Here is a 27524-nt window from a genome sequence, read left to right on the forward strand (position 1 = left end):
TTCATGCTATCAGTAAGAACAAGTTTTGCGATGAGAACTTGATGAAATTTATTGAAGAGCCTATAAGAGTAGTCATTTCAACCGTCCGTAGACAACAATGCGCTAGAAGTGTATGTTTGAAAATTGAATTATCCGTAATAGTTTCAAACCGAGCATGATTGGCCATTTTAAGAAAAATAATAAAGACTATGTAATAGTTATATTTTGCGATTAATCTAAATAGATATTAACAAAAGTAAAAACTCTAAATGAGGTGATGCTGACATTCTCTTAGATCTGAAATAAAATGATCAATGTAAACTTATTTGATCAGACCTCAGTTTTAAATTGAAATATAGGTTATAAGATGCTTCAATAAAACTTTTGGTGACGAAGCAGTAACTTTTCAAAAATTCAAACTATATCAGTTATTCAAAGCTTTATCAGAAAACGTGTTTCATAAAATAAATGACAAAATACTAAAATTACCAATGATAACAATTGATCTGACGAGAATATATGCCACCCATGGAAATACCTGCTTTCAAATATTAATTCGGGCCAAAGTTAAGAAAAACGCATTTTATATTCAAGACAATAGTAGCAGCTACAATAATATGCAATAAACAAGATTTGAAAGTATGCATTGAGATATATTTAATAATAAAATGAGAATTCTACAACAACAGATTGTCAGGGCATGAGAAATTAAAAACGAAACAAATTGCTCCATCTAAGTATATTAGAATTTTAAAGGAAAACACGTTTAAAAAATTAAAGTTTTCATTTTTTAAAATAATCTATTCTATGGCGAACATAAATTGAAATTGGATGACATGTAGGTAGCAACTCTAAACATTTTAACATAAAATCTTTACATTAAAAAGCAAAATTACTTTGAAAATAAATAATGAAATAATAAATATAAAATTGTAACGTATTTTACAAGCCTGTTTTAATTCTGTTAACTAACAGATATAAATAAAATCAAAATAGTATGCACAATTCATTATACAAATTTTGCACATCACTGGCTGAATGCTTAATTTCATCGAAGGGTTAAAACAGTCAGAGGAAACTTTTGATACGCATCCAATAACAATAGCTTCATCCAGAAGATAACAGCATTTTGAAAGTTTGGAGTATTGGAATTAGGAAATTCGTTACATTTTTGAGTAGCGTATGGACTCTTTCTTTCATTTTTACTTTCAAGTAATTTAATTATCAAAGATACCTTGTAAAAAAGCATCTGTTTGGAGTTTTGTATTCAATTGACGCTTCAAAAGTAAAATTTCCAATTGGAAATAGATTACAGTCTGTACATTTCAGGACTTGAATCTGTTTCTGGTATGAAATCATGCGATGAATGACAAAATTGAATATTTATAGTTACTTGAAAAAGTAATTGCTCATTTAGCAAATCTCTCATTTCTTCAGACGATGCAACTTCAATATTTCCATGTATTTGTTGACCGGGTAATATATCATCTCTAATAAAAGCATTCATAGGCAATAAAGAAAGATGGGAGATATAGGATACTAACGTAAAAAATACTTTAAGAGGCCTGTTTATGCAATCCATTCGTCTTAAAGAAGCATAAAAAGAAAGAGTACCAATGATTGGGAATTGCTGGATTTTGATCTGCAAACTCCAAGATGTTGGAAAAACTAGGCAATCAGTGTGGAAAATCTGCGTAAAGTACCACGGTAGTTTTTCGACGAAATTTTGAATATAGATAGCAAATTGGATTTCATGACCATATGGGATTATTTGCTCAAAAATTTCAACATTCTCATTATCCTCAGCAGCCATCTTTTAAATTATTAACTTTTGCAAAGGAAAATCAAGAGAAATAAATCGTCAATATTCTAAATGCTGGTTTTAATTGGCATGTTATTGAGCGCAACAGATGCAATAAGCTCCCATCGAGGTACCAGCACAGTCAATTCCACTATTAAGCTTTTACTATACGCATATACAATTGGTGGTGTTGGCAGTGACGTATGCTCAGTGGAATGTCACGAATTCTTAATAGTCCATTTATTGTCCTAATTTAAGCCTTACTTATTTTTATAACATTATAGTTAGTTGACTTTGAATTTTAATTTGCTGTTAACTATTTCAAACATGAGAGACCGAAAAAGAAGTTCACATACACTTCACGTTGTTGAGATTATCCGTTTCTCAGCTTTTCTGCAATCTGCAATGTCCATCAAACTAGTTACGTGTTTGAGTTATCATACTCATGCACACACAGACAGGCGGCATAATTCCAAAATTCTTTTTCCGACTCTGGAGTTCTAAAACGGGATGATTCATCAAACTTATCAGGCCTGAATTTTTAATGGTAAAAATAATTTGTTTGTATATTTCACAAGCCACCAAGTAAAAATATTTTAACGATGCCTTTGCCTTGCATTCAAATATCCCCTATATTACCTTCAAATTATAATTAGGCCAAACGATTATATGCTGATTGTTATAATTCAAATAATTGTTCAAAGAGTTGCGAGACATTTTAAATCAACTGCGTAACATTTAATGAATAAATGTCACGGAGAAATGCAAGGTGTTTGAAAAACATTGACATTGTTTGGGCTTAAATTTTTTTAAAATTGTAGATAAGCAGTCACTATAAATTGCAAAAGTGTCCAAAATTAGGTAAAAAACAAAAATTTACTAATAAAATGGTCCTGCTATTAGTGTTCATAAAGTTATGCTTCTTAAATTTTTGTACTCCTCGCTTCTACTTAAAATTCGTCAATTTTCTTTTATGATTAAAAAACTCACACTTATATCTTTAAAATTGTTTCAGTTATGATTAATAGAATATTGACCATTGTGAATAGAAATTATATATTAAAATAGAAATCAAAGTAATACAAAAGATTTCTGCTAATAGACCAGTGACTGGGAAGTAAAAAAAATACTGAAACAGTTCTTGGTACTAATTTTAATATTCATTCGCTTTAATTAAGGTCGAGTACGATTATCCGTGATTTTCCTTCTCCTGCGAAGTGAGATTCAACTCCTAATTTAGAAAAAGTGATGTATCAATACTAAGCAAAAGCTATTTGCCGATTTTTGAAAAATTTGTTTTTCCTAAAGACAAAGCATTTAGTCAAAAAAGATGTTTAAATAAAATATTATTCATATAAGAGCACCAGAATCAGTGTTTAATGTGATGTGGGAGTTTGGTAAATGCATGCGGGGAAGAATGGAATGATGCCATTTATGAAATTTACAAATCGCTCTTTCTCAGGTTATATGAAGGTGTTTATCCAGTAAAAAATACCAGGAGTTATCAGTCTAAACGTCGCAAATTGTTCTGAAATAAACATATTTTTTAAAATTTTATTATAAATACGAAATAACTTTGCTTCGAATTCAATTTCTAAATATAGTAAAAAAATTTTACGGTCGATGCGAAGGTAATTCACAAACAAAAGTGTTTACCTTTTGTTATTTATTCAGATAATTTGAACTTCATTTAAATAAGAGAAATGTTATACGTGTTTGATTACATTTACAGTTGTTCTATAAACCTACTTTCCATTAGAAAAAATTTAAGAATATGTCAGAGTGAGCTGTTAAAATTAAAATCTATCAAAAAATTTTTTGGTTCGGACTAACTTGCGAAACGCAAGATTTCATTCACACTAGTACGCACAGATAGTGTAACTAAAATATTTATTCTAGATTCATTCTATACATTGAAATATTATCCATTTCCTATTACAGGTTTTAATTTATCTATAGATCAGGTTTAGGTTACATCTAGAGAACAAAGAATTTCGCAGTTGCGAATTAAAAAAAATTCTAAGGATGGGTTTTCTGCAGTATCAGAAAGCTCGCGTTCGCCGACCTGTTTGGCTCTATATTCGTTAACTGTACGTGCTCTATAAACAACTTTTTTTTACCTCCGAGACCATACTTTTTGCCCTTAATTAAGGCATCTGATCCCGCATTCATGACAATCCACAGTCGGCCGTTTATCAGCCAGCTACTATCTACTCTCATAATAAAATAGAGCAAAAACAATTCACAAATCTATACGTGTATTACATGCTCTGCTTTCCGGGATTCGAAGAGTGTTTCCGCGCCTTGGTCCATTAATGCCAATCTATAATTTTCTCTCGAACGAAACTCCAAAGCAGTGATACTCTAGCAACCCCCAGTCTGCATACAACAAAATTCGTACTTACCATGTATCCTGCATCATACTAACGATATTCGTGTCCTTATGGTATGGACGAGCGATTTTTAGAAGAATGAAGAAATCCATCTTATTGTTACTTTCTTGAGTGTAAACCAAAATATTGCACCGATTTAAAAAAAAAAAAAAAAAAAAAAAAAAATGACCTCAATATTTTGGTGCATCTTCACATTTTATATTCATCCTATTTATTATTATAATTATTATTATTATTTTTAATTATGCCTGCATGTGAATTCGGTAACTCAGACCGAGCAAACTTGATTTAAAAAATTCGACTTGTGATCTTTGCAACAATATTATAAATCTGCTCCGAAGTTTGAATGGCATCCACCAAAAAGAAGTGCCTGTACCTATGCGGCCCTGTATATATTAATACGATGACTTAACTACACAGCTAGCTGTCTAGATAGCGTTTGGCATGATTTCATAATTAAAGATATAGATCTGTATCGAATTTTGCTCTAATTCCATTAAAGGTTCAATTGGCTGTTCATTTTGTCTATCGTTCTGCATGTGAAAGCGGTAGTTTGAGATTGAGAGTGACAAAATTCATCAAAAATCGTGGAACCAAAATTGCATATAATTTTAAACCCACTTGGTCATGGGGAAGTGGCACAAAGTGCTTGTTCTATGCTGTTCACAATATTACGAAGCTTATCACTAAATGCAACGTTTTGTATCTGCACGAGAAGCCGAGAGAAAGGCTCTTCTGTTGGCCTATAATTATAGTTAAAATTTAATGAGCGTATTTTAAAAATAACGTGCTTTTAACAGTACTGATCAAAAACTAATTTAATTAACCTTCCATAAGCTACAATGTGAATCTAATTAGACCCAATTCCCATGTTTTATTAGAGGCCTTGCTTGCCCTACATAGGGCTAAACAGAAGTTTAAAATTTGCTTCAATCTGAAAATAAACTAATCGCATACCATCACATACGATACATTCACGATTAAGTGCCAGGATTTTATACGATAAAACTCTTATTATTGAACAAAATGAAAAATTAAATCACGATTAGAAAAAATTACCAATGAACGATTCGATAAGAGAATTTATCTCTACCGTTCATCAAAAACATTCTAGAAGTACATGTGATAAAATATTTTTAGGTCGGAAAGGGAGAATGGTCAACCATGTTTTGTTTAAAACTACAACGTAGGCAAAGCATCAAGAAATTACATCCAAATTACTAACTTTCAGAATAAAGTCTTATATTTAATCATAGATTTAAATTATGACAATAAGAATTTTGAAAAAATGCCACATTTCGGAAATTTAAAATTTATTCCAGAGTAACATACATATAAAATAGAGATACATATAAAACAATTCCATAAAATTATTTATCCAAGCAATATAACCTACATATTTATGAATAATTCAGAAAATATATCATGATGTCTCTGACAATATTTATCTTCCACCCAAATCAAAATATTTTTATTCATTTTTTTATTAATAAATCTTTCACTACAAATTAAAAAAAAATGGAAAAATCCCATAGCATTACATTCAAGCTTTGAGAAAAGCAGTATGTTCACATCACTTTGCAGTTTTGTCAAAATTATAGACCAAAAACGTTTCTTTGAATGGCAAAACCGAATGAATATAATGAATTGAAGGTCTAAGTCTCGAAGTTTAAAATCTCATAATCCAATTTAAAAATAATAATAGAACAAAAAACAATAATAAAATTACATTACGTTATCTTCGTCGGAGTCTTTTTCATAGGAGTCTGCTTTGTCAGGGTCTTCTTCATCGGAATCTTCTTCCTCTTTGTTTTTCAACTTCTTCAGGGTATTAGACTCAAAATTTGTTTGTGAAAGGCAAAACCGAAGAAATGTGGTTATTTGAAGGTCTATATCTCCGCCGTCTGAAAATATCAAGCATGTAGGCAATTTAGCATCAGTAAAAGATCCTTGCCTTTCTTGACCAGATGATATTGAATCATTGAAAACTGTTCGTTGAAAACGAACAGTTCGTCCATTGATATTCAAGAAGGATATCAAAACATGTGCATTTACGAGGATATTCAAGGAATCATTTCTCTTTAAAGTTACAGAACAACTAAATACGCCTGTTTCTTGGTTTTGCTGATATGTGATTGCAAGAGTCCATGATGTTGGGAAGCAACGGCACTTGGTATTAAAATTTATTGTGTAAGGCCATGTTTGTCTAGCTCTGAGAGCTTGAACAGAAATCAAACAATAAATATTATGTCCATTTCTTACTCTTTGTTGATTTAATCTATGTATTTCATTACCATTAACTGCCATTTTAGTAACCCTTAATCTCTACCTTTGATATACACCAAGAAACAATTTTGAAATTTGTATAATATCTGAAAAGTGAGAACTCACCGCTCTGACAACGCCAAACTTCCACTTACGATTAAAAACAATATAGATAGATTTTTAGTTGCAGTGAATTTAACAACATATTTCACTTCACTTCAGAATATATTTCATGTCTGAAATTAATAATCAAGATCATGGTCGACGTTAATGAATTTTCTTTAAAAAAAATTCTGCAGCTTTCGAGAATTCGAAGTTTATTTTCTGCTCTATCGTATTTGTTGATTACTGTTATAAGATTAATAACCCCACAAAGTTTAATGTGATTTGCCAACTCCATGAAAAAAAAATCTTGATAACGAAGTCTGATAACATTTGTTAGTTAAAGTGACCGGAATACTTAGGGTTGGAGTTTAAAACAATGTTTGAATTCTTTTGCACCTAAGCCAGCAGTAAGCTGTTTATGGCAGAAATCAGAACAATTTCAAAACGTTCCTCTTTATTCAATATGACATGTTTTATATAAAGCTAAATATCATGCATGTAACTGAGAGCAAAGAATCTTAATATCCATTTCAGTATTAAGCTACTTCTCTGAGACGTTTTGCAAAAATTTCATCGTTTCAAGAATGACTTTATGTCTGATTAGCAAACGTTTTTCTAGTCATAGCAGAACTGCGATGGTTCAGTAGTAAGATCTCAGCCTCGAAGCTGTAGGGTTTCAAGTTCGAAACCTGATTCCTCTGAAGATCCGCCGCATATGTAGACCTGTTGCATATCAAATCCGATGTAGCCACCTCCCCGCTGGCAAAGCCCGGAAGCTTCGAGAGAAGAAGGTTAGTTCAAGTGTCATCTTAATCATCTGATAGAGGTTCATTGCAAGATGGTTCTAATATTGCTTTCAAACAGGATGTTTATATAACTAAACTTCAAACTATAATGTTTGAATGAAATAGAATAAGAAAAATTATTTTCATGCAGCAGCAGTTTTTTTTTTTTTTTTTTTTTTTTTTTTTTTGTCTTCAATAAATCTGCATTTTTGTAATAAATGTCTTCCGTTTATTTTTTGTGATAAATCCTTTTAAATTATAAATAAATGCATCTTTGAAAAGTTTGCAAGTAGAAAAAGGCAACTTTGTATGTATACAGATAAACGTAAAAGGAATATTTTACTTTTTTTTTTTTTTTTTGCTTTTATACAATCAAGACATTTTAAAATGCAATTTTTTTTTTCTTTATAATATCTAGAATAATAAAATATTAGAAGAAACATTTGATTAGATCTTAAAAGGAATAAAAATATTTTAATATTATTGCGATCTTATTTAATAAAACATTGTAATCGGGTCTGCATTTCTAGGTAAAATATCATGAGAAAATATACGTTTGTTCCATTTTTTTCAGGAAATCCTGCATAAAGTATTAAGAATTTTTTTAAGCACATTAGGGATTAAATTGACGAGACAGCATTCTTATTTCAAAAATTTGAAACCATAACATATTTTCTTTTACAGTTAACAAAGGTAAATGCTACAGAATTCTTTTTCATTTCAGCAGCTCATGAAAATGTTTACTGTCTGCAAACATGCTAAAAGGAGATGAAGGGAGGTTTCTAATTTTAGAGAGTTATTGCGTTTGCTAATCATTATTACTTGCTAGCAGTTTAGAGTAATTATCAAGACACTTTTATATAATCAACTCGTCTTCAAATCAAAAACCAGTATCTGAAGTATGCCTATTTATTACCAAAATCTCTTTAAAAAGTTATTAGATGCAGATTATTCTCGCTTGATTTTAAAAATTTAATTTAGTGCTCCAGGAATGGATTCCAGTACAAAAATTTAATTAGCATAATGGATTTCTACTCTTTGGGGAACAATAAAGGAAATTAAAATTTTTTTTTCTTATTTCTTCGAAAAATAATTCACAAAAGCGAATTGAAAGATGGCTTCATATTGAAACCAATTGACTGGAAATAGTTAATAGGTGTATATGAAGAACGACTAATACGAAGAGAAAGGTCCATGAAACGTAAAGAAGCTGCCCAGTTATTTAAGTATCCCTAAGATCCTTATGGTGCATAGATTTTATTTTTAATTTAATGAGAATAAGAATTTCACAATATGCACAGCACCTGTATTATTAATGGTGAAGAATGTTCTACATTTTCATGATACAAAACGATTTAAAATAATAGTTTGCAAGGCAGTTAAAAATACAAAATCAAGCAGTAATAACACAGGGAAATGTGATCTGATGCACGTACAATAGCAGATCAATGCAATACTGAAGTAAAGAAAGGCATTACACCTTAGGCATTACATTACAAGACACCATTTACTGAGAACACGTATTTGAAAGTAACTCTGGGAACACCTTCAAAATAAGGTGATTTCCATTGTTAGTAGATGGTATGGGACTCGAAAATAATCTTTCACACTCCAACCGAAATTTTGATGTTAGCGTGTTGTTCTACGAGGTTGCCTTGTTGCTTTTGAGGTATCAAACACCCACGGGCGCCAGTTGTGCACAATGGATTGACATGAGTTAGACTCTAGATTGGTTGAAACTAATTATTGTGACTAGGAAATGTAGTTTCTTTAGAGAAAGCTGGAAAATCAGCCTGCTCGACTTCCTCAGTGATCGTACATTATGTTTCATGCAATTAAGTTTATTTGCAAGATTTTGTATTCCTCCTTGAAAATTATTGAAAGATTGTTCTGAATTACCCTGAGCATCCATGTTTACTAAAACTAATTTTGAGGAAAGTGTATCCACATTTCAATATGGAATCATTATGGCTATATTCAAACTATAGTTAAGGTATATAAAAATACCTTTTTAAAGACACGCAAGAGTTATTTTGGGACAGATCTCATATTTTTTGAGCTTTAAATCGATTATATGATTCAGTAATAGGTAAGCCCATCTGCAAAATTTTCACAATACTGTAATTTCATATCCAACCAACTGCTGAATAACCATCATGATTACAGAAATAAGGTTTAATGGCAGCGTTCCGGAAGCATATTTGATCTCAAAGAATTTAAAATATATCAAACCCATGTACATGGTAGATTTTTAATATAATCGGATCTTATATCCACTGTTCCAGCTTAAATGAGACTCATCAATCAAACCACAGCAACCAATAATTAGGCTGTTAATTTAATAAGAATAAATCCATAAATAGAAAAAAAACTAACAAGAAATTTTTAAAACATTGATTGTCAAATTGTCATGAACGCATAAAGAGTTGAGAAACATTTGAATCAGAATTAGAATTAGGTCTTTTAACATTTCGTGAATTTCATACGACTCCTGTAAGCTGATATTTCGGCAAGAGGCTTCATAATACATAATCCAAGACTTAATAAAATACATTCTAATTTAATTTATCGCTAAACTTGAATGGTATAAAATACAATAAGCACAAATAAACAATGAATGAAATATGACATGATTAATTATATTATCAAACACATCTAACAAGCTCTAGTAAAAAATACAGAGCATATGATAAAACAATATATTTTTGTTAGTCAGGCATAAATAGGAAAATTTCTCAAGCACTGATGTTCCGACTTTATTTTATATTCTTCAAATGAAATCCTAGAAAATGAACACGTTACAAATGATCCATATTCGAGTATATAACTGTCATGAAGCTAGTATATTAAATTTTTGCACTTAACTTATTATCTATAGCGAAACTTGCTGCTTGACACATATTATTTAAAGAATGACAATCGGGAATTTGTATGATAGCGATGATAATTGCTAATTCATTATATAAAATTAGCATCTCTGAATTTTTTAGAATTCCAAATATTGTTCCGAATCCCATCACAGGGCCCCATTCTAGGACAATTATATTTACACGGAGAGTCAGAAGAAGTATCCTCTCTACTATTATAAATATATTGATTGATTGATACGTTCACTGGGCTATTCATGTAGTCAGTTCTTATTAAAGTTACAGAATGTTCACAATCCCGTCTGCCGTTACTCGTCGAAATGCCATCTAAAATATTCACGATGTTGGTAAGCTTTCGGGTCTAGTATTGCAAGTTTCATCCAGTTCACTTTGATTCACTTCTTATAAGGTTAGGTACGACGATGTTAAACTGCACTGTATGTTCATATAAGAAATTACTCCATGATAAGGCATACTTTCATTTTTTCCTCAGAAGCGGCGTTAGCGAGGGAGTGGGAAAGGGGAGAAATTGCCTCCCTGTTGGCAATCTGTAAGAAAATGAGAGTTCTGTCGACAAAAGTCTTCACCATTTCGGAATGATTGCGGAGAATTGGGTAGTAAGGAATATGGTAATTTAAAACCTATCTTAAAATAAATATATTATAAACATTGGAAATAGTTGATAGGGAAAAACTAGGATATAACATCACTCAATACAGTTGACAGGGAGACAAGTCAATAAGAAGTCGCATTTTGCCGATTCCTTTTGGCTTGTCATTTACGAAATCAATGTGGCGGATGTCCGGAGAGTTTTAGACATTTGGTTCAAATGCCGTTCATTCAGCTATAGTTTGCGCTACTTTTGGCAATATAACAGACAAGGTGATAGAAGAATTGCTGATAATTTTTGGTCAACCGAATAAAAACTCAACGCGACTGATGTCGACTACGTTAAGTTCGCAGATTTTCAGATTTCTGATTCAGAGGTCGTTCATTCGACTTCAAAATAATAATAATAATAAATAAAAAGTAAAGATACAAGATTTTGAATGTTTGCAGACTATTCTTTGTCGTGCGGTTAAGACATCCTGATTAGGATTACCGATTACGTACCTTAAAATAAAAGAGTTATTAAATCCCATTAAAAACTATGGGTATTTTCATATAAAGTTATTCGTTTTTAGTATATATTTATTTAGGATATATTTATAATAAAGAGTTGAAATAAAACTAGCGGTAGCGGTCTTCTCAAAACTTTCTTATACACTCACTAATAAATGTACTTGCGTATTATTAACTGCATGCTAATAATTACTGAAGGACCAATTAATTTGCAATATGTTTGGGAGAAAAGGGTTAATCCTTGGAATGTGGTCATTTCATAAGCACCAGAAAAGCAAATGCATATTTTTTTCAGACCGATTGAAAACAAAATTCGCATGGAACTATGCTTGCAGTCACAAAATCACTTATCAAATTTCATATATTTAAATCATTACGTTTTTGAGCTATCACGCTTACCTGCTCATGAAAGCACAAACCGACAGACGGCCCTCCTTCAGCGGATTTGGTTGGAAATTCAGCAGGTGTCTACATTTTAGATGTTGAATCTGTACACCAAATTTCATCCATTTAACTTTCTTCGTTTTGTAATTATTTTGTTAACTTATATTCGGATAATCGGACAGAGACTTCCTCCGAATAGACATTTAAAATTTGACAAATTTAAAATCTGTTGTAAAGACTATATACCAAATTTCATTCGTTTAGCTCAAAACATTTTTGAGTTATATTTACAGATAGAAACACCTAATTACAAATATGAGTACTAACTCAGGGAGGTCTGAAAGTGTTGATTCACTAAAATCTCAAGTTTAAATTTTTAGATGATTACATTTTTTTTTTTTTTTTTTTGTATATTTCGTATGCGAGAAAGTAAAAAGGTGTCGCATCAGGTGTAATAAGATGGTTTTTTTTTTGTATTCTTCCATTACCTGAATTAATGCAATTCTTATATTACAATATTATACTTTTATTTCTGCATAAGCAGAATGCTCAATTTGCTAAGAATCAACTTAAATAATCAAATAGCAAGGGAGTAACAACAAAAAAGAAATTAACATTGTGGTAATTGCATCTTTGTGATAGCTTAACTATTCGCCTGGCATCATATTTTTGCTGTGTTGAACCAGAACTGGAATAGACTAGGCCTGAATATTGAACTATCTAGCTTCTTATACATGAGGCGTACTTATCAAAAATTAATATTTCGATAAAAAATATTACTTCAGCCAATTTAATTTATCGTTTCATTTAAATGGAATCAAAAGACAAAAACAAGTAGAAGTGGGTACTAGATGAAATATGCCATGATTTATTGATATTACAAAACACAGATCCATAACATCAAACAAACATTAAAAAAGCATTAAAAAAAGCTGCAAAGAAATAGATATTCTTTCTTAATCATGCATAAATATGAAAATTTCTCAAGAGTTGGCATTCCCATTTTATTTTGTTACTTTTATTTCAACAAATACCTACTAAGTGAACACATAGCAAGAGATTCACACTCGAGTAAAACAAATTGTCATGTGTTACAAGTATACGCAAAGCTTGTCATAAGCTATCAATGAACAATGGCAAAAAAATGAGGAAATCTTAAGTTAATTGGAAAAATATAATTCAGTTATTTCCAGTTGTATATTTTGCTTCGTGTTGTTACGCTGAATGACAATAACGAAATTCGATAACGACATGAACAATTAACATTTCATTAAACAAAGCTATGTGTTGCGGAAATTGTAGAATTCCATTTACGTATCCAAGTAATTCATCACCGGATCCCATTTTAGGCTTAATAAAGTTTCTTGGGCCGCCAAAAAAAGACTGGTTTCTGCCATCAGAAAGTAACACACTAATTGAAGCATTCACTTGGTAAGGCATGGAATCGAATCTCTTTAAAGATACAGGAATGTTAACAATCCCATTGGCCGAAACTCGTCGAAACATCATTCGAAATTTCCACGATGTTGGTAATACTTCGCATCTGGTAATGTGATCCTGTTTCAGATCAAACGTTTCTTTTGCTGCTAGGTTATCCACCTCAAAATCAATCAGCACTCTATGCCCATCTGAGATGGCTTCTTCATTTTTAAGTATAATTTTTCCATTATAACCAGCAGCCATCTTCAAAATCTTTTACCTAAAATGATAATATAAACAGAAATAAAAATTAAAATATTTTTTTTTCGTTTAACTTTACAAGGATTAACAGGTATACGCATCCATGTATCCAATATTGCAATTACAGGTTGTGTGAAATCATAGATTTGTAAACACTTACGTGGGCTTTGTACACGGACAATTCGATTGAAACAGTAGATAGTCATTTTAAAGTATCAAAGTCTCATGACTAGCCACCAAACAGCTCATTTAGGTTTGCCAATTATTTTATCATTATATCATATTTTAGCAAATATTCATAAAAAAATAATTTTATTATATATACTTAAAAACATCAAAATTTGGGACTGGAAAAAAACTGGAGTTAAGTCTATTTACCCCTGAGGTGTAGTATTTCCAAAAAGCTCACGGCAGCTAAGTTCTTCCGGATGGATGAGTCGGGAGTCTCGAGATCCGATGGCTCAAAAAATTTGAGTTAATAGAATGACATTAAATAAGCTACCTCGGATCAAATTTCTTTAAGGTGGTGTGGCATGGACGTCTAATTACGAGCACAGTGAGAAAATTACGAAGTGCGAGCAAAGGCAATTTCTAGATTTGCTTTGTTTTTGACCGCCGAAATGGATGACGGTCATTTTAAAAAAAATCAAAAAATGCCCTCAAAATATTTGCTTCTAGAAAGTGCGCCAATCATTTTCAACCGAATCGACGTCATTGCTGGCACGGAGAATCGGATTACCACTCTCCTTCTGAATTCAGATCCACAATGCACGCCAGAAGCTACATACGATTGGCGCAGAAAGAGTCAAAGATCCATCAAGACTTAATTGTACTAACAATAAAAAAATCATTTAAATTTACTCGTTTTCATTTAGGTTTTATTTGCTTTGATTTCTGACAGTTATTAACTTACTAAATTTCAGTTGCCTTTTTTTTTTTTTTTACATATTTTTAGTTTTAGATTTGAAACAATCTATTTAATTCTTTCAAACATGATGGTTTATTTCCTGAACCATTTATAGCTCAATATTTAACGTCTGATAGTTTCATTTTTAAGCCATTTCAATAAGTTATAAACGCAATGGCTTAAATCAATGAAAATCGGTATGTTATTTTATAAAACTGTAGTTTTGTGTCAAATTTTGGTGTTAAAAGGAGTTCAAAATAATATCCTCACGATAGATTCAGTAAAAATAATAGATTGACGCCAAAGATCTACCTTTCGTAACCTTACCCAAGGCCTAAAATTTTTTGCGGTGGTAGGGAAAAAGACTTATTGGAAAGTATTCGAGAAATTTTCGTGGATATGATTCTCACTACTTTCAAAATGAAGCTTAATTACTGGAGGACGTTACGGGAATCAATCCACGGTAACCTAGAGATAGACGTAAAGTTTCGATGTAAGCTCTAAATTATGAAGATAACTCCATAATGGGGTTCTAATAAAATCAGTTATTTATACATTAATTATATTTTTACCTCTTTATTTAAAATAATTTAATTTATTAGTAAAATAATTTCATTATTGCATTTTTGATTATATATAAATAGAAATACTGGATTAAAAATTGACTAAGAATAAAAGTTTTTAAAAAGTAATTATTTAAGTTCAATTTCTGGCTAAAAATATTGGTTTTGAAACAATACAAGGGCTACTGTGTGTGAATCTCGCTATTTTGACGACATGTGGAAATTCTTTATTTCCCCGTCTATTGAATAAAAGTGGGAATACTTTTTACACTCATCATTTAAACATTTTGCACTTGGAGAACTAATTAAACACATAATTATTCTCCGAATACAAAGGTTCATTTTATTGCTTTAGTATATATATATATATAGGTAATTTTTTTTTTTCGAAATCTAGAGATACATCATCTAGAATGGTGCCAGGGAGGGACCCTCCGAATGTAAAGGCACAGTGCACTACCTATCCACGTACTGGTGGAAATCCTAAATCCTTAAACTTCTTTCACGACACCGCGGCATAATCATTATGCAGCACATCATTATCATTATTTATAAAATTTGAATAAATTTTAAAAATGTGCAATAATTGAAGTGTATGTACAAGGAAATTTAAAATGCCGGGTACACATATTAAGGAAGATAGAAAGTCCAATATCAAGTCAAAATCGCATAAAAACGTAAGACTGTAAACTCCATCCGAATTTACAAGAATCTACTCAAAGATGCAGAAATGATTGCTCAATATCGGGTATAAATTCTTTTATACTGCGATATTTTGAATTTGGTATTGTATGCTCACAAGTTCAATTTCGAAATAATTTCTCAAAATTCCTAGCATTCACAATTATGTACAGTTGTCAACAACAATAATGGGGCATCTCTGTAATTAATTTATTTTTTATTTACTATCACATATTTAAAAAATTGTTGTCGATGAAAATTACTCGAGAAGGCAGTTTTATTTAGATTGAAAAATTGATTAACTGAATTAATAAACAAATTAGTAATTCGGAATTTTCAAATTACGGAAATCATGATTTTCCACTAATTCGATCCGGTATGCATTTTCTCATATGTGTAGGAATTGTTCCAAAATTCGAAGAAGTTCATATGTTATAATTAATCTTTACTTAAAATTTAGTATGAAATGAGCCAACCCATTAAGAGCAATATATTAAGTAAATCTAAAATTACTAAAAGCAAAAAGTGCATTTCTTTCATTTTATTTCACTGAGATTCCAAAAAATTAACCAAACATAACTCAGATGGATCTTTAGTATGAACTTTTATGTTCAAATTTCAACTAATATGAGATTTTTTAATCAGAAATTTAAGTATTTTATTACCTTTTAAAACATTTTCGAGTCCGACTCCATAGTTGATCAGGCCCTAAATATTTGTAAAATATCCAGAAATTTTTATGGTGAATGAAATACATTAGCTCCAATATTTTAAAGTAAACTTTTATTTCATTAGAAAGAAAACTGATTCGCATAATGGCATTTTAAGTAAATGAATTTATCTGCCTTTATATGAAGGAGGACGTTTTATTTTCATATGCAAGAAGATTGTTAATCACACAGGAAACTCATTAAGCTGATAAATAATTTTTATATAATAAGAATATCACACTTTGGTTTCAAACAGTGAATATTTTTATTACATCAATAGAATAAGTTTATGGTTTTAAATTGTAGAAAAGAAGAAAAATTCACAGAAGACGTCATCTGATTAAAATAACTGCACAGTTGTAATATTTACGGTTTTGAAATAATTCATCATCTGAGTCAGCACTTTTTTTTCATTAGAATTAAAATTTTATTTTTTATTTTCTCGTATATGTAAGATAAATCTCTGCAATTGTCCAACAATTTTAGCCTGTGAATTTTCAAAAACTTCATGTTTTATACTTCCTTGAAGTAAAAACATTTATTTGAAATTTTTTTTTGTCTGTCTGTGGAAATGGAAACTCAAAAATGGAGCGAATTGGAACAATAAAATTTCGTTTGTCGACTTATCATTGAAAACGTAGTATTATATCAGATTTTGACTAAATCAAAATGAGGAAAGCTATTATATTTAGTTATTCGACAAAGTGGATGAGAACATGACCGCTCAAAAAGGCTAGATGGAGGAAATCTGGTACAACCTTTTATCATCAGACTTAAAGATCTGTATCAAAATTTGGACAAGCTCTATCAAATGGTTCACTACCTATTAGTCTATCAATTCCCGAGTATTCAAACCAGATTTCTCAAAGGTACAACAAGCTAGATATATAAAATTTGGTATGCAGTTTTGGCACTAAAACTGCTGTCATGTGTTGAAATTTCTATTCAATAAATTAATGTCCAAAGGACGTATTTTTATAACTGTAAAGTAAATAAAACACCAATTGCCATTTTGAATATTTTCAGTAACAGTAATCATTTGCAATTCAAACACATATGTCTACAGCCATGAGGGCAATCACAGAAAGAAAAGAAATAAAAGGATCAAGTGACCATTAATTTGCATATGAATTTAGTGATTTTGAAGTTTTTCATTGGAATCCTATTACAAACACCATAAACCAACGTGAGAATGCAATTAGCAGGATTGTATCAAATATGAATTACAAATATGCCACTAGATTTTGTAAAATATGCTTTTTTTATATAATGTTATACAACTTTATTAGGTTATAAGAGGTTAAGTTATATATAGGATTATATAATTTTTGTTCTTTTTAAATTTTATTTTAGTTATCTTTATACTATCAGGTTATGTGATAAGAGCAAATGATTTATTATCTAATTTGATAGAGAATGGCATTAATGTTGCTATTGCTAATCACATATAATCAAATTAACATAAAAAAGTAAACGGCAGTTATTTAGCAATATGAAATGAGCGATTGAAATTGAATAAATGGCTGAATTAATTTCAGGAAGGATATAAAAGTGAGTAATTTGAAAGAAAAGAAGTCCACATTCGCATCACAAGAAAGGAAAATTATCGTAAAACAGGTTATTCAGTATTAGCTTTGCTGGGCACTTCTTTTAGTATCTGAATATCAAATTTTTAAAATGAGGTTATCTACAAATGTGATTTCAGTCCAAAGTACACACTCTTATTGCTGCACTTGAACAGAAAAAATGAACATAAATTTTATTTACATCAGTCTGTGTGGTAATTGATTGACCACTATTTAACTTAGATTCAACAATTTAATAAATTAATTGGGTTACCCTATTTCCATATTTCAGGAAAAATATAAAATCACGTTTTAAGCATAAATAAGATAGTAATTCCAAACAATAGAATATATTGAAATTAGCTTAGTTTAGTTATATTAATGTCCCTTTTAAAGCACACTAGGAATATTTTGGGACGTATCTCGTAATTTTGAACAACGATCGAATGGCGACGACGACATCTGAGCTGGCATCCTCCCTCCCCAAGTTTCCACAACACACAAGCGGGAGGACGTTTGACCCCGACGAATTTATCGTGCACCAGGCCCGTTTACACGACGATTCTTCGGTATAGTCGGGTCTCGAACCTGAAACCCTCCGGTTTCGTAGCCGAGACCTTACCACCAGGCCACCGCGCCCTATAGAATATGTTGAATAAATATAATTTTAATTCCTCGATAAACAGGGCTTTTCAATATGGCGAACAGAAATGTGTAACTGTATTTGATTGGCATTTAAAAAGCAGTGTATTTTTTATCGCTCTTTATTTGAAATCCTTATGCCCAACGGAATCTAAAGTATTTAAACTATAGGATTAATTCTTAAATTTTACATAAAAATTCATAAATATGCATTACTTGCACATCTGGTCATTGATCGTTAAATTTTAGAGTGAAAGATAAAATAAAATGATTTGTTAAAAATCATATTTCAGCAACATATTCTTTCTTCCAATAAAAAATTCTTCTTAATATTTTACATCTTTTACATTAACTGATTAAATATGTTTATTTTTGAAAAGAAACTAAATCTCATTTTATATAAAAATCATCTGATATGAAAATTATCCGATGGCGATTTCATATCAGTAGTTGAAATTCATGCATCACGATGAGTAAATCCATCGAAATACTATACAATCCTACAACAAGTAGGTGTGTCAAAGTGTTTCCAATCGACAGTGGGGATTTTGCAGATGTGCCAAAATATTATTTCTACAACTATTTCAGATATGTGATTATTTTTTAGTATTCATATATTTTAGTATTCAGCTTAGCTATCATTTAAAAAAAATTGTATTCATTTTTGTAGCAAAATTATATTTTTAAAATGAATAAAAATTTGATAAATATAATTTTCAAGATATCACCAAAAGATTTTAAGATTAACTCAACCCTTTTCTCTCGTAAAAGCAATTCGATGCAAAATTATTCAGCTAACACAAGGACTTGCTTATTGCTGTGAAAAAATATTATTTTAGTGTTAAGTTGAATTTTACAGAAAAATTAATCCATATCTTCTTACCATTCTTTAAGTATTTTTAAAAAATCAAAATTAAAAAAAATAAAACTTCAAAAGGATGCACCGTCTTGAATGGTGAGTGAGAGGCACCATCCGAGTGCAAAGGGTTAACATTAGATGCACCATTTTTCAAAACTTTATGATTTCTGAAATTTTTATCTTACAAGAAATTTTAGTGGCTTTTTTCAAGACGAGTAATCGATTAAGCAAAAACATTTGGTGAATTTCATGATGCTAATTAATAAATTATTCTAATTAGACAGTTAATGTATCTGTCTAAACAAATCTGTTCTTTTGAGCCATTTCCATTGATATCAGTTTTGTGAAGATGCGATAATGAATACTAAAGTTACAGAGGGATCCCATTATTTTTGTTGACAGAACCGGAACATGGATTGGCCAGCTCCTTCGAAAGTAATCGTCATTTCGCGGATCTTTAAAACGGCGAAATCGGCAAGATCATTATCGCAGGATTCCTGAACTGTTGCATATTCTCAGTGGCGGGTTGTTCAAGTTTCCAACATGCACGATGGCAAGAGGAACTCTTGTATATAAGACAGTATGTAGCCACAAATTGTGTGCGGTGACTCGAAAATTACCCAGAACTCAACTATTAGAACTTAATATTGTGGTAAAATGAGCTTCGGTGAATGAAGTCAGATAAAAATCATTACTGTTTTCTTCTACACGAATATTGAAAAGAGCTGCAATCAAATCTAAATTTGTATTAAGCTGCAGATGTCAGAAAGTTTTGAATAAAAATCTCGGTTAATTTCAATGGCGCAGACAACGAAATTATATTTGGAGCTTTTAATTTCAATTCGTGTATTCTTGAAAGTCTATTGTAAGTTATGACCTCAGTTCATTACAAAAATTAAACACTAGCATTGTAAATGTGAGTGGACACTTATTGTTCCTCGGCAATCAGTATTTTGAAACCGAGTCGATCTCTACAAGTTCTCCGTATGTCTAACTACATTATTATCTACGCCTGAAATTAAAGTACAGAACAGTGAACAGAATCCTCTTGTTCATCCAGTTTTTTTTAGCGTAAATTCCGATGTGATTTTGGCGCTTGTGCGTGCGTTTCCTACCTCCCCCCACAGTTTAAAACATCACTTTTACAAATGATGGTCGTGTAAAAAAAAATTAATAACTCCGCATTTTGAGGGCTAAAATCACTGAAATATTCCTTGAATATTCAAGAAATGCTAAAATAATGCAATTTAAAATAAAATACTAAATAAGAGAAAATTATCTGGAACAAACTAATAATGTAAAACGATAGAATTTTCACTCGATAAACATTCAGTATGTAATTTATCTAGTTTTTCATGCTTTACAAATATTGCTCTCTCGCGCTCACATACACACAGACATATGTTGATGAATTACAGTTTTATTTATTCAGAATTTTATTTAGATGCACATTTCTAATACTAAAACATCTCAACTGTTGGATCATTACAAAGACCAATTTTAACGGCGAATATTTGTGTAACATTATCCTCCAAGTCAATAAATGAAGTTTTATTAATGTTTAATATCCGTTTCTGACAAGATTTTCCTTTATTGAATCGCCCTTTAAAAAGAGTGTATTTTCACCCTTTTTGAGTGCGTTACGAATAAAAACATTGAATAGCCCTAAAAAATTCGGACCTAGGCCATATAGCGAGAATGAAAACTTAACCAGGCCCACTGTTTGCCATCGTCACAACGCAAGTACATTTGACCGACGTCGCATAATTAATGTATATCAAGTACATAAAAAGGCCAATATTCTGTGGGATTTGGTTAAGAATATACTATTTTTTAATGCTGACGCCAAATTATCATCGAATAAAAATAACTCTAACTTGGATTTTACTACAGATAGTGATATGAAACGTCACTTTATAGATCAGAATATGGGCAATTTTCAATATTACGAAATAAAGGAATAAATAATGAAATGAATTAATAATAATTCATTTATAAAATGGCCATGTGTAAGGCAATTTTATAAATGAATGCAAAGAAACAAGCAGAGAGTTTTTTTTTTTTTTTTTTTTTTTTTTTACTATTCAAATGAAATGGGACATGCAATTAGAAAAATTCTTCATATCGGTGATACAATTTAGAATTTATCCGATGTGCTTATTGTACTTGCGTTATTTACAAAATCTTGAGATTTGTTTCACAGTTCGAAAAATCTGTGTGCCGGTAAGCCTGGATATGCGCCTTAACCAACCAGAAAAATTAGCGTTTAATTTTACCATGCATTATGAATTTATCATTAATCAACTTTAGAAAACTCGAGCAACATATCCGATATTTAATTTGGTGAAGGTTATCAAGCTCTCGTGAGTATATTTTTAGCTGCAAAGACCATAACCAGACTACTTGAAATTCATTTTTATTTTAAAAGGAAAGCATCTCATTTAATAAAAATATTATTCTCCAAGGATACAGATTATTAACACAGCACAATATTTATATAGTATTACACATATTACAAAACACTAATAGGATGCTTTTAGCTTGTTTACAAACAACTACAATAATACTAAACACAAAAAAAATTCTGGGGGATTCGGTAATAAAAATTCCCATTAAACTCTTCAACATTATGATTAATTTTCATCGCAACAATCAACTCTTTTGTCAAACAATGTTGTATTTTAAAAATACAAATAAATTCCAGATATAAACGTTTCCAAATTATTCCGTCAGATATCCAACTCAGAGGAAGTTTAGCAGACGCCACCAGACACTCTACACTGCATTACATCTTTGAAAGCAATAGTTTATCAAAATTCACTCTTCTCGCAGCATACATGTAATCATCCGAATGGCATTTCTGTATATACAAGATGACATCGACATCCATGGAACTTTCCATAGTACTAAACTGTACAATTTCAGGAATTAATTCTCGCATCTCATCAGAAGGTAGCATCTCATTTCTCTCAAAAGTCTTTTTATAATAGAGAGTACCATATTTTATACAGGAGAATTTCGCGCAAATGGATGCGTTAACAGGACTTTTCATCAAATCGTTTCTCTTTAAAGTAACAGAACAAGAAACCATTCCAGTGTCTAGAGACTTGACAAACATCATCCCAAATATCCATTCAGTTAGTAACATGGGACATTCGGTTTTGTAATTCTGGGAAAACTTTAAAGGCATTTCAGAAAGATTACAAATTCTGAACCGATATCGAACTTCATGTCCATCAGCATAATTTGCTCTGTCAACATAAACTTTGCCATAAATACTTGCGCTCATCTTTTATCAATGTTATATAAAGAGTAGGAAACTATAAAATCACGAGCAGGAATAGTTATATGCATGAGATAAATTCACAGTCAAAAACAGATAAAGTTGCAGTTAAATCATATGTAAAATCATCGATTTCAATACTTACATATGCATCGCATATTTTCATGGAAGTACCAAGTAAATGCTTTGTAAGCATGTTTTGTTTCTCAACAATAAATTCTTCCGTTTTTTTTGTTGTTGTTTTTCCTCTCTCTCTTTTTGTTAATTTCTGGAAACATCTGAATACGAGATTGCTGATTCAGTGGACTTCGTTGCTCCTGGAGATATAGAGAAATAAACCAAAAATTGATAGGCGACACATTTACTTTGTATTCCAGTCGCTCTGTGACCTGTTGTATTAAGTCAGTTAAAGTAATTAATTTTGACTTTCAGATGTTAAAATTACTATCATACTAGAGATGCATAAAATATTCGTTTTATAGCAAAGTCACGATTATCATTATCACATTCCTTAAAGGGTCTATTAAATTTCTTTAGCGTTTGAAAAATAAAGAGTAGGTGGGCCTACTTTCCAATCCAACTGAATATTTGCTGTTGATCGAATGATTCCTTCCAGTGATTCAGGATTCTTCACGACCACGATTGAGAAATTGAAGTGAATTGGGGCGTTGTTGTCAAGATCATTAGAGGTAAAAAGGTATTTTCTGTTTAAATAAAAGGATTTTAGCTAAAGTATTCCAGAGAATTTTAATTGCAAAAGTGATTTACATAAACAAGCACGGAAATATATGCACTGATGCAGATTGTTTGGAGATTTATTTTCACAATATAATTGTTTAAACATATTTGAAGAAAATATGAGACTACATGAACAACTTTTATTTTATGAACACAAATTTTGCTTGAAGGTTAATTATTTCGACGTTTTTGTTTTTATTAAAATTATATAATTGAAAATTTTTCATCCTTTAAAGAAATGAATTAAGTCCGTTAAAATGTAAAGTCAGTTTAATTATTATTATTATTATTATTATTATTTTCATTTTACAATTTCTTGGATTTTTAAAGGAAGATTTTAAAGAAAATTTGCCGATAATCTTTAATTAAGCGTCAAGCATATTTAATTATTTATTTAGCATTGAAAAATAAAGTTCGTCATTTTTCTTGCAAATAGAGGCAATCACGGAGAAGTTATCCAGCTCTGCCAAAGTATCCAGGGTATTCTACATGACCATCTTGGGATAGCACGGAGGTGGGAACTAAGGTTGAGTTCTTATGACCATCACCGGAAACGGTACAATTCGTTTTTTAGGAGGTATGTCTCGTCATTGAAATGGTGATAACTCGACTCCACGACATTACTATACCCACCAGGAATGCGAGAATCGACCACTGAACCGGAAATTTCTCATGCCTTTATCTAGGTTGCTCACTGGTGGGAGGATGGGAAGGCAAAAGGAGGATAAGCTGTATGAATTCATTCTCATTAATAAAGCAGTTTGAAAGCTTTCTTTACTTTGAAATGTCAGTCAAATATTGTCTTATTAAGTAAATAACCTTTTTAATTGTTATGTTTTTTACTATCTTTAACTCTCTAGAGAACACCTCAAAAATGGAGATAATAATCTTCCGGCATAGTGGTTGATACTCGCCAACCTGGTGGTAGGTTGACTACCCCTTGCCAATGACGTAACATATCTTTTAGGGTAGGGGTTGCATCTTTGCCGGTGAAGGCCCATAAGACTCAATCGTAGTTCCCGCCAATGTCGTCGTGGTTTTCCAGTTTTTTCCGAATGCCTTTGAGGCGAGGCGGAATAACCTTTTGTGCATCTTTTTTATTCTCACCTTTTTAAAGAAGACATTAGAACTAACGTCAGTTTAACTGTGTTGATTCAGAAATTTGCAAAATATATATTAACGTGTGCTGCCAATCAAGAGAAAAAACTATTCTCAGAGGCAATATAGACTAAATATTGAAAGGACTTTTACAATTTTTTTTTTATTTCCCAATTTTTGCGACTTATTGCTAAAAAGATTCTAAAAACATATGCATAAGTATGAAGTTCAGCTCTATTTGTAAAAAATTATTTTTAAGTGTTTCCTTTAGAGCTGCAGTTTAATAAGGAACTACTTATATTAGGTGAGACAAACTATATTTTTAACCTGAAACATTAATATTTAATTAAAGAAATACAATAAAATAAACCAGAAGTTTTTAAATTACTTTTTTGAAGTGATATCTACTACTTACACATAAATATTAAATAAAATTATAAATTGTGAAGCAAATGGTTATTATTTAATATTATTCTTTTACATTGAAAAACCGAGGAACTGAAATAAAAGATGGTTAAATTTTATTCATAGAGGATGTGATGTTCTGGCATAACGCTAGTAAACTTAAAGCTATGCCAATAATATAGTGACTCGAGACAAGGAAAGTGTAGATAGAATTAAAAAAAATTAAGGATTAGAAAGAATATAATTATGCTTATTCCTACACCAATTATAGAAAAGAATATATTGCTATTATAATTTCTAAGGGTTTTTGTAATAATATCTATCTGTTTGTGTACATGTTAATTCAAAAATGGAGAGCTAGATGATTGAAATTTGGTATGCGGTCTTAACACTAAGCAGAAAAAAGTTATACATAAATTAAAAAAATATTCTATCTGTTTTTTAAATTATATTATTACAATTTATGATATGTTATACTGTTATCTGAATTTTAAAATGGTGTAAATAAGCTTTGTATTATAATTTACTCCGAAATCATTGAAAACATTTAAATTTTCACAAATTTTAATAAATTAAATATTTAACTAAATTTTTAAAAGCCTTTTCTTCATGAGCATATATTGTGTAAGAAATAACTACGTGGCAAATTGGTCGCTGTAGGTAAAATGGTCTATCAAGTAGAGCCTTTTCAAAAAATAATTTTTTAATCACATAATTTACTGATACTATATTATTTCATAAAAATCAACATGTTAAAATATTTTTAAAATCGGTTCACATAGCCATATATGGAAAATAGGGCAAGGTGGTAAGACTACCAAATCGCCAAATGTTACATAGGTGTATACACATTGCTCAAAATTACAAATGCAATTACTTTATTCTTTTCGTTCAATTCCTCAATAAGAAAGAGGGGATGATAGTCAGAATTTACATGTCCACGTCCCCTCTTTCAATCAAAAAGAACTTCCGAGATTGAACAATAGTGCGAACAGCCGTCTGAAATAATAGTGTATGAATTCTGCTAGTATTAACTAGGACAACTTTGCCTCATTTTTCTTTTCTTTCTCAATCTGCCTTCACTAGCAGTTTGTAAAAGATAATTAAGACTATTTATTAAAATCTTTCTACCATATTCGAATAAATCGTCTTATTTATCTTTCCCTTATATGAAATAGCGACAGATTTTATATTCGAAATGTTTTAATGAAATGGTTTGTATTAAAGCTCCGTAATATAAAGGAATAAGCGAAAATTCTCTTTTTTTTATGTTGTTGTTTTGTTTTACTTTAGAAGGAACTTTCTACATAAAATTCTATCTTTCATAATGATAAATTTATCCTGGTATATTTTTATTATGCTGTTTACTTTCGTACACAAAATTCAAAGGATTTAATAGATTTGAATAAAAATATATGAATAAACGTATTTAAAATTGAGTTGTGATATGAATAATACTTTTTATTTTACATTTTTCTTTCATTTTATTTTTTGAAGCTATATAGATAAAAAAATGAATTTATTTACAAGAGAATGAATAAAAAGAGGCAGAGTATCTCTACCCTTCAGGTTCAGAAAAAATTGTTCTTCAAATAAATAAAGAACATTCCCCCCCTGGACATGATTTCTTTTAAGACCAGCAATGCATTTCTGCATTAATTTTATTAAATCTGTAGTCTTTGAGAAGTTTGGAAAGTAGGGTAGTAGCTTAAGTATTGTTTTTCAAATTTTCTTCTACTCCAATTTCATGAGATCGTTCCCAGTAGTTTCAAAGTGAGTCGCTATGCTTTGAAAGCAAATAAAATCCAAGAATAACTGCTTAATATATCAGATAAATTTAATTTCGCAACTAAGCTTATAACATATTCTAGTTGTATTCGATTCTTTGTAAAAACTTCAACCTTCATATTTTAATATAAATTATATAACTATATAAATATAAATAATGTATATAATATAAATAATTGTACCGTGTTCTATTCAATCAATACTTTGTAAGAAAGCATTTGAAATATTGCCTTTTACCCTTCTTCTTTTAAGCGCTGAAATAAAGAAAAAGAAGATGCATATTACTTTTTGCTTCCCAAAAATATTTGAACTTATCTTCGAGCGATAATCGTCTCATAATTTTCTTCTTTGAATACCAAAACTTTAAAATATCTTTAAAACTCCTTATGTTACGGTTTCTGAAAAGTTATGCTTTCAGCCAAAGATGACTTGCGAAAGTTTTACTGTGAATAATTGGTCTATAGAAGAATATAGTATATAACCATTAACAGTCTGGAAAAAGTATGAAAGTTTATAAATTTAAAGCTTAGGAAGACTACCTGCATTTTTTTTAAAGGGAAGGTGATTTGTTGTTTGTGAGAAAGACGCTAGTCTATCTCACAAGTAGCATAGCTATGCGCATAACTATGTTTGCTCCGAAGAGAAAATTCTTATTCTCCTTCAATTGAATATAATTCTCTTACTCTCCAAAAATAAATTTTTATAATAGATTCAAACATATTGTATTTTTTAATAAGTAAGCTGATGTTTCACATTACTGTTTTAGATACCTATTGATTTTCTAGAATCGACATGCATCAGATAACATAATCACAGAAAATAATCAGCAAAGGATGATAGTGCTAAAGACGAACAACTATATGGAAAACATTTACATGAAAATTAATAATCTCGACGAAAAAAC

The 27524-nt window shown here is 30.5% G+C and overlaps 1 protein-coding gene across 3 annotated transcripts; it reads right to left on the reverse strand.

Moving 5' to 3' along the window:
- Window positions 1–12546: 12546 nt before the first annotated feature.
- LOC129958920 (uncharacterized) lies at window positions 12547–16267 on the reverse strand. 3 transcript variants are annotated; one of them, XR_008783349.1, is made up of 2 exons: window positions 13760–14134; window positions 12547–13400 (listed from the first exon to the last, which is right to left on the reverse strand). XR_008783349.1 is itself a non-coding variant. In XM_056071661.1 (2 exons), the coding sequence occupies exon 2, from the start codon at window positions 13382–13384 to the stop codon at window positions 12917–12919; it is 468 nt and encodes a 155-aa protein (XP_055927636.1). In that variant the 5' UTR covers window positions 13385–13400; window positions 16198–16267; the 3' UTR covers window positions 12547–12916. The 3 variants fall into 3 exon arrangements, 1 of the variants encoding a protein (XP_055927636.1); XR_008783350.1 differs by lacking the exon at window positions 13760–14134 and adding an exon at window positions 13542–13635; XM_056071661.1 differs by lacking the exon at window positions 13760–14134 and adding an exon at window positions 16198–16267.
- Between the last annotated feature and the right edge of the window lie 11257 nt (window positions 16268–27524).

The sequence above is a fragment of the Argiope bruennichi genome, chromosome X1, assembly GCF_947563725.1.
Source record: "Argiope bruennichi chromosome X1, qqArgBrue1.1, whole genome shotgun sequence".
Classification (NCBI taxonomy): domain Eukaryota; kingdom Metazoa; phylum Arthropoda; class Arachnida; order Araneae; family Araneidae; genus Argiope; species Argiope bruennichi.

Bases quoted from the DNA above. Each gene is read 5' to 3' on its own strand.
- LOC129958920 (XM_056071661.1), bottom strand. From the start codon at position 13,384: ATGGCTGCTGGTTATAATGGAAAAATTATACTTAAAAATGAAGAAGCC.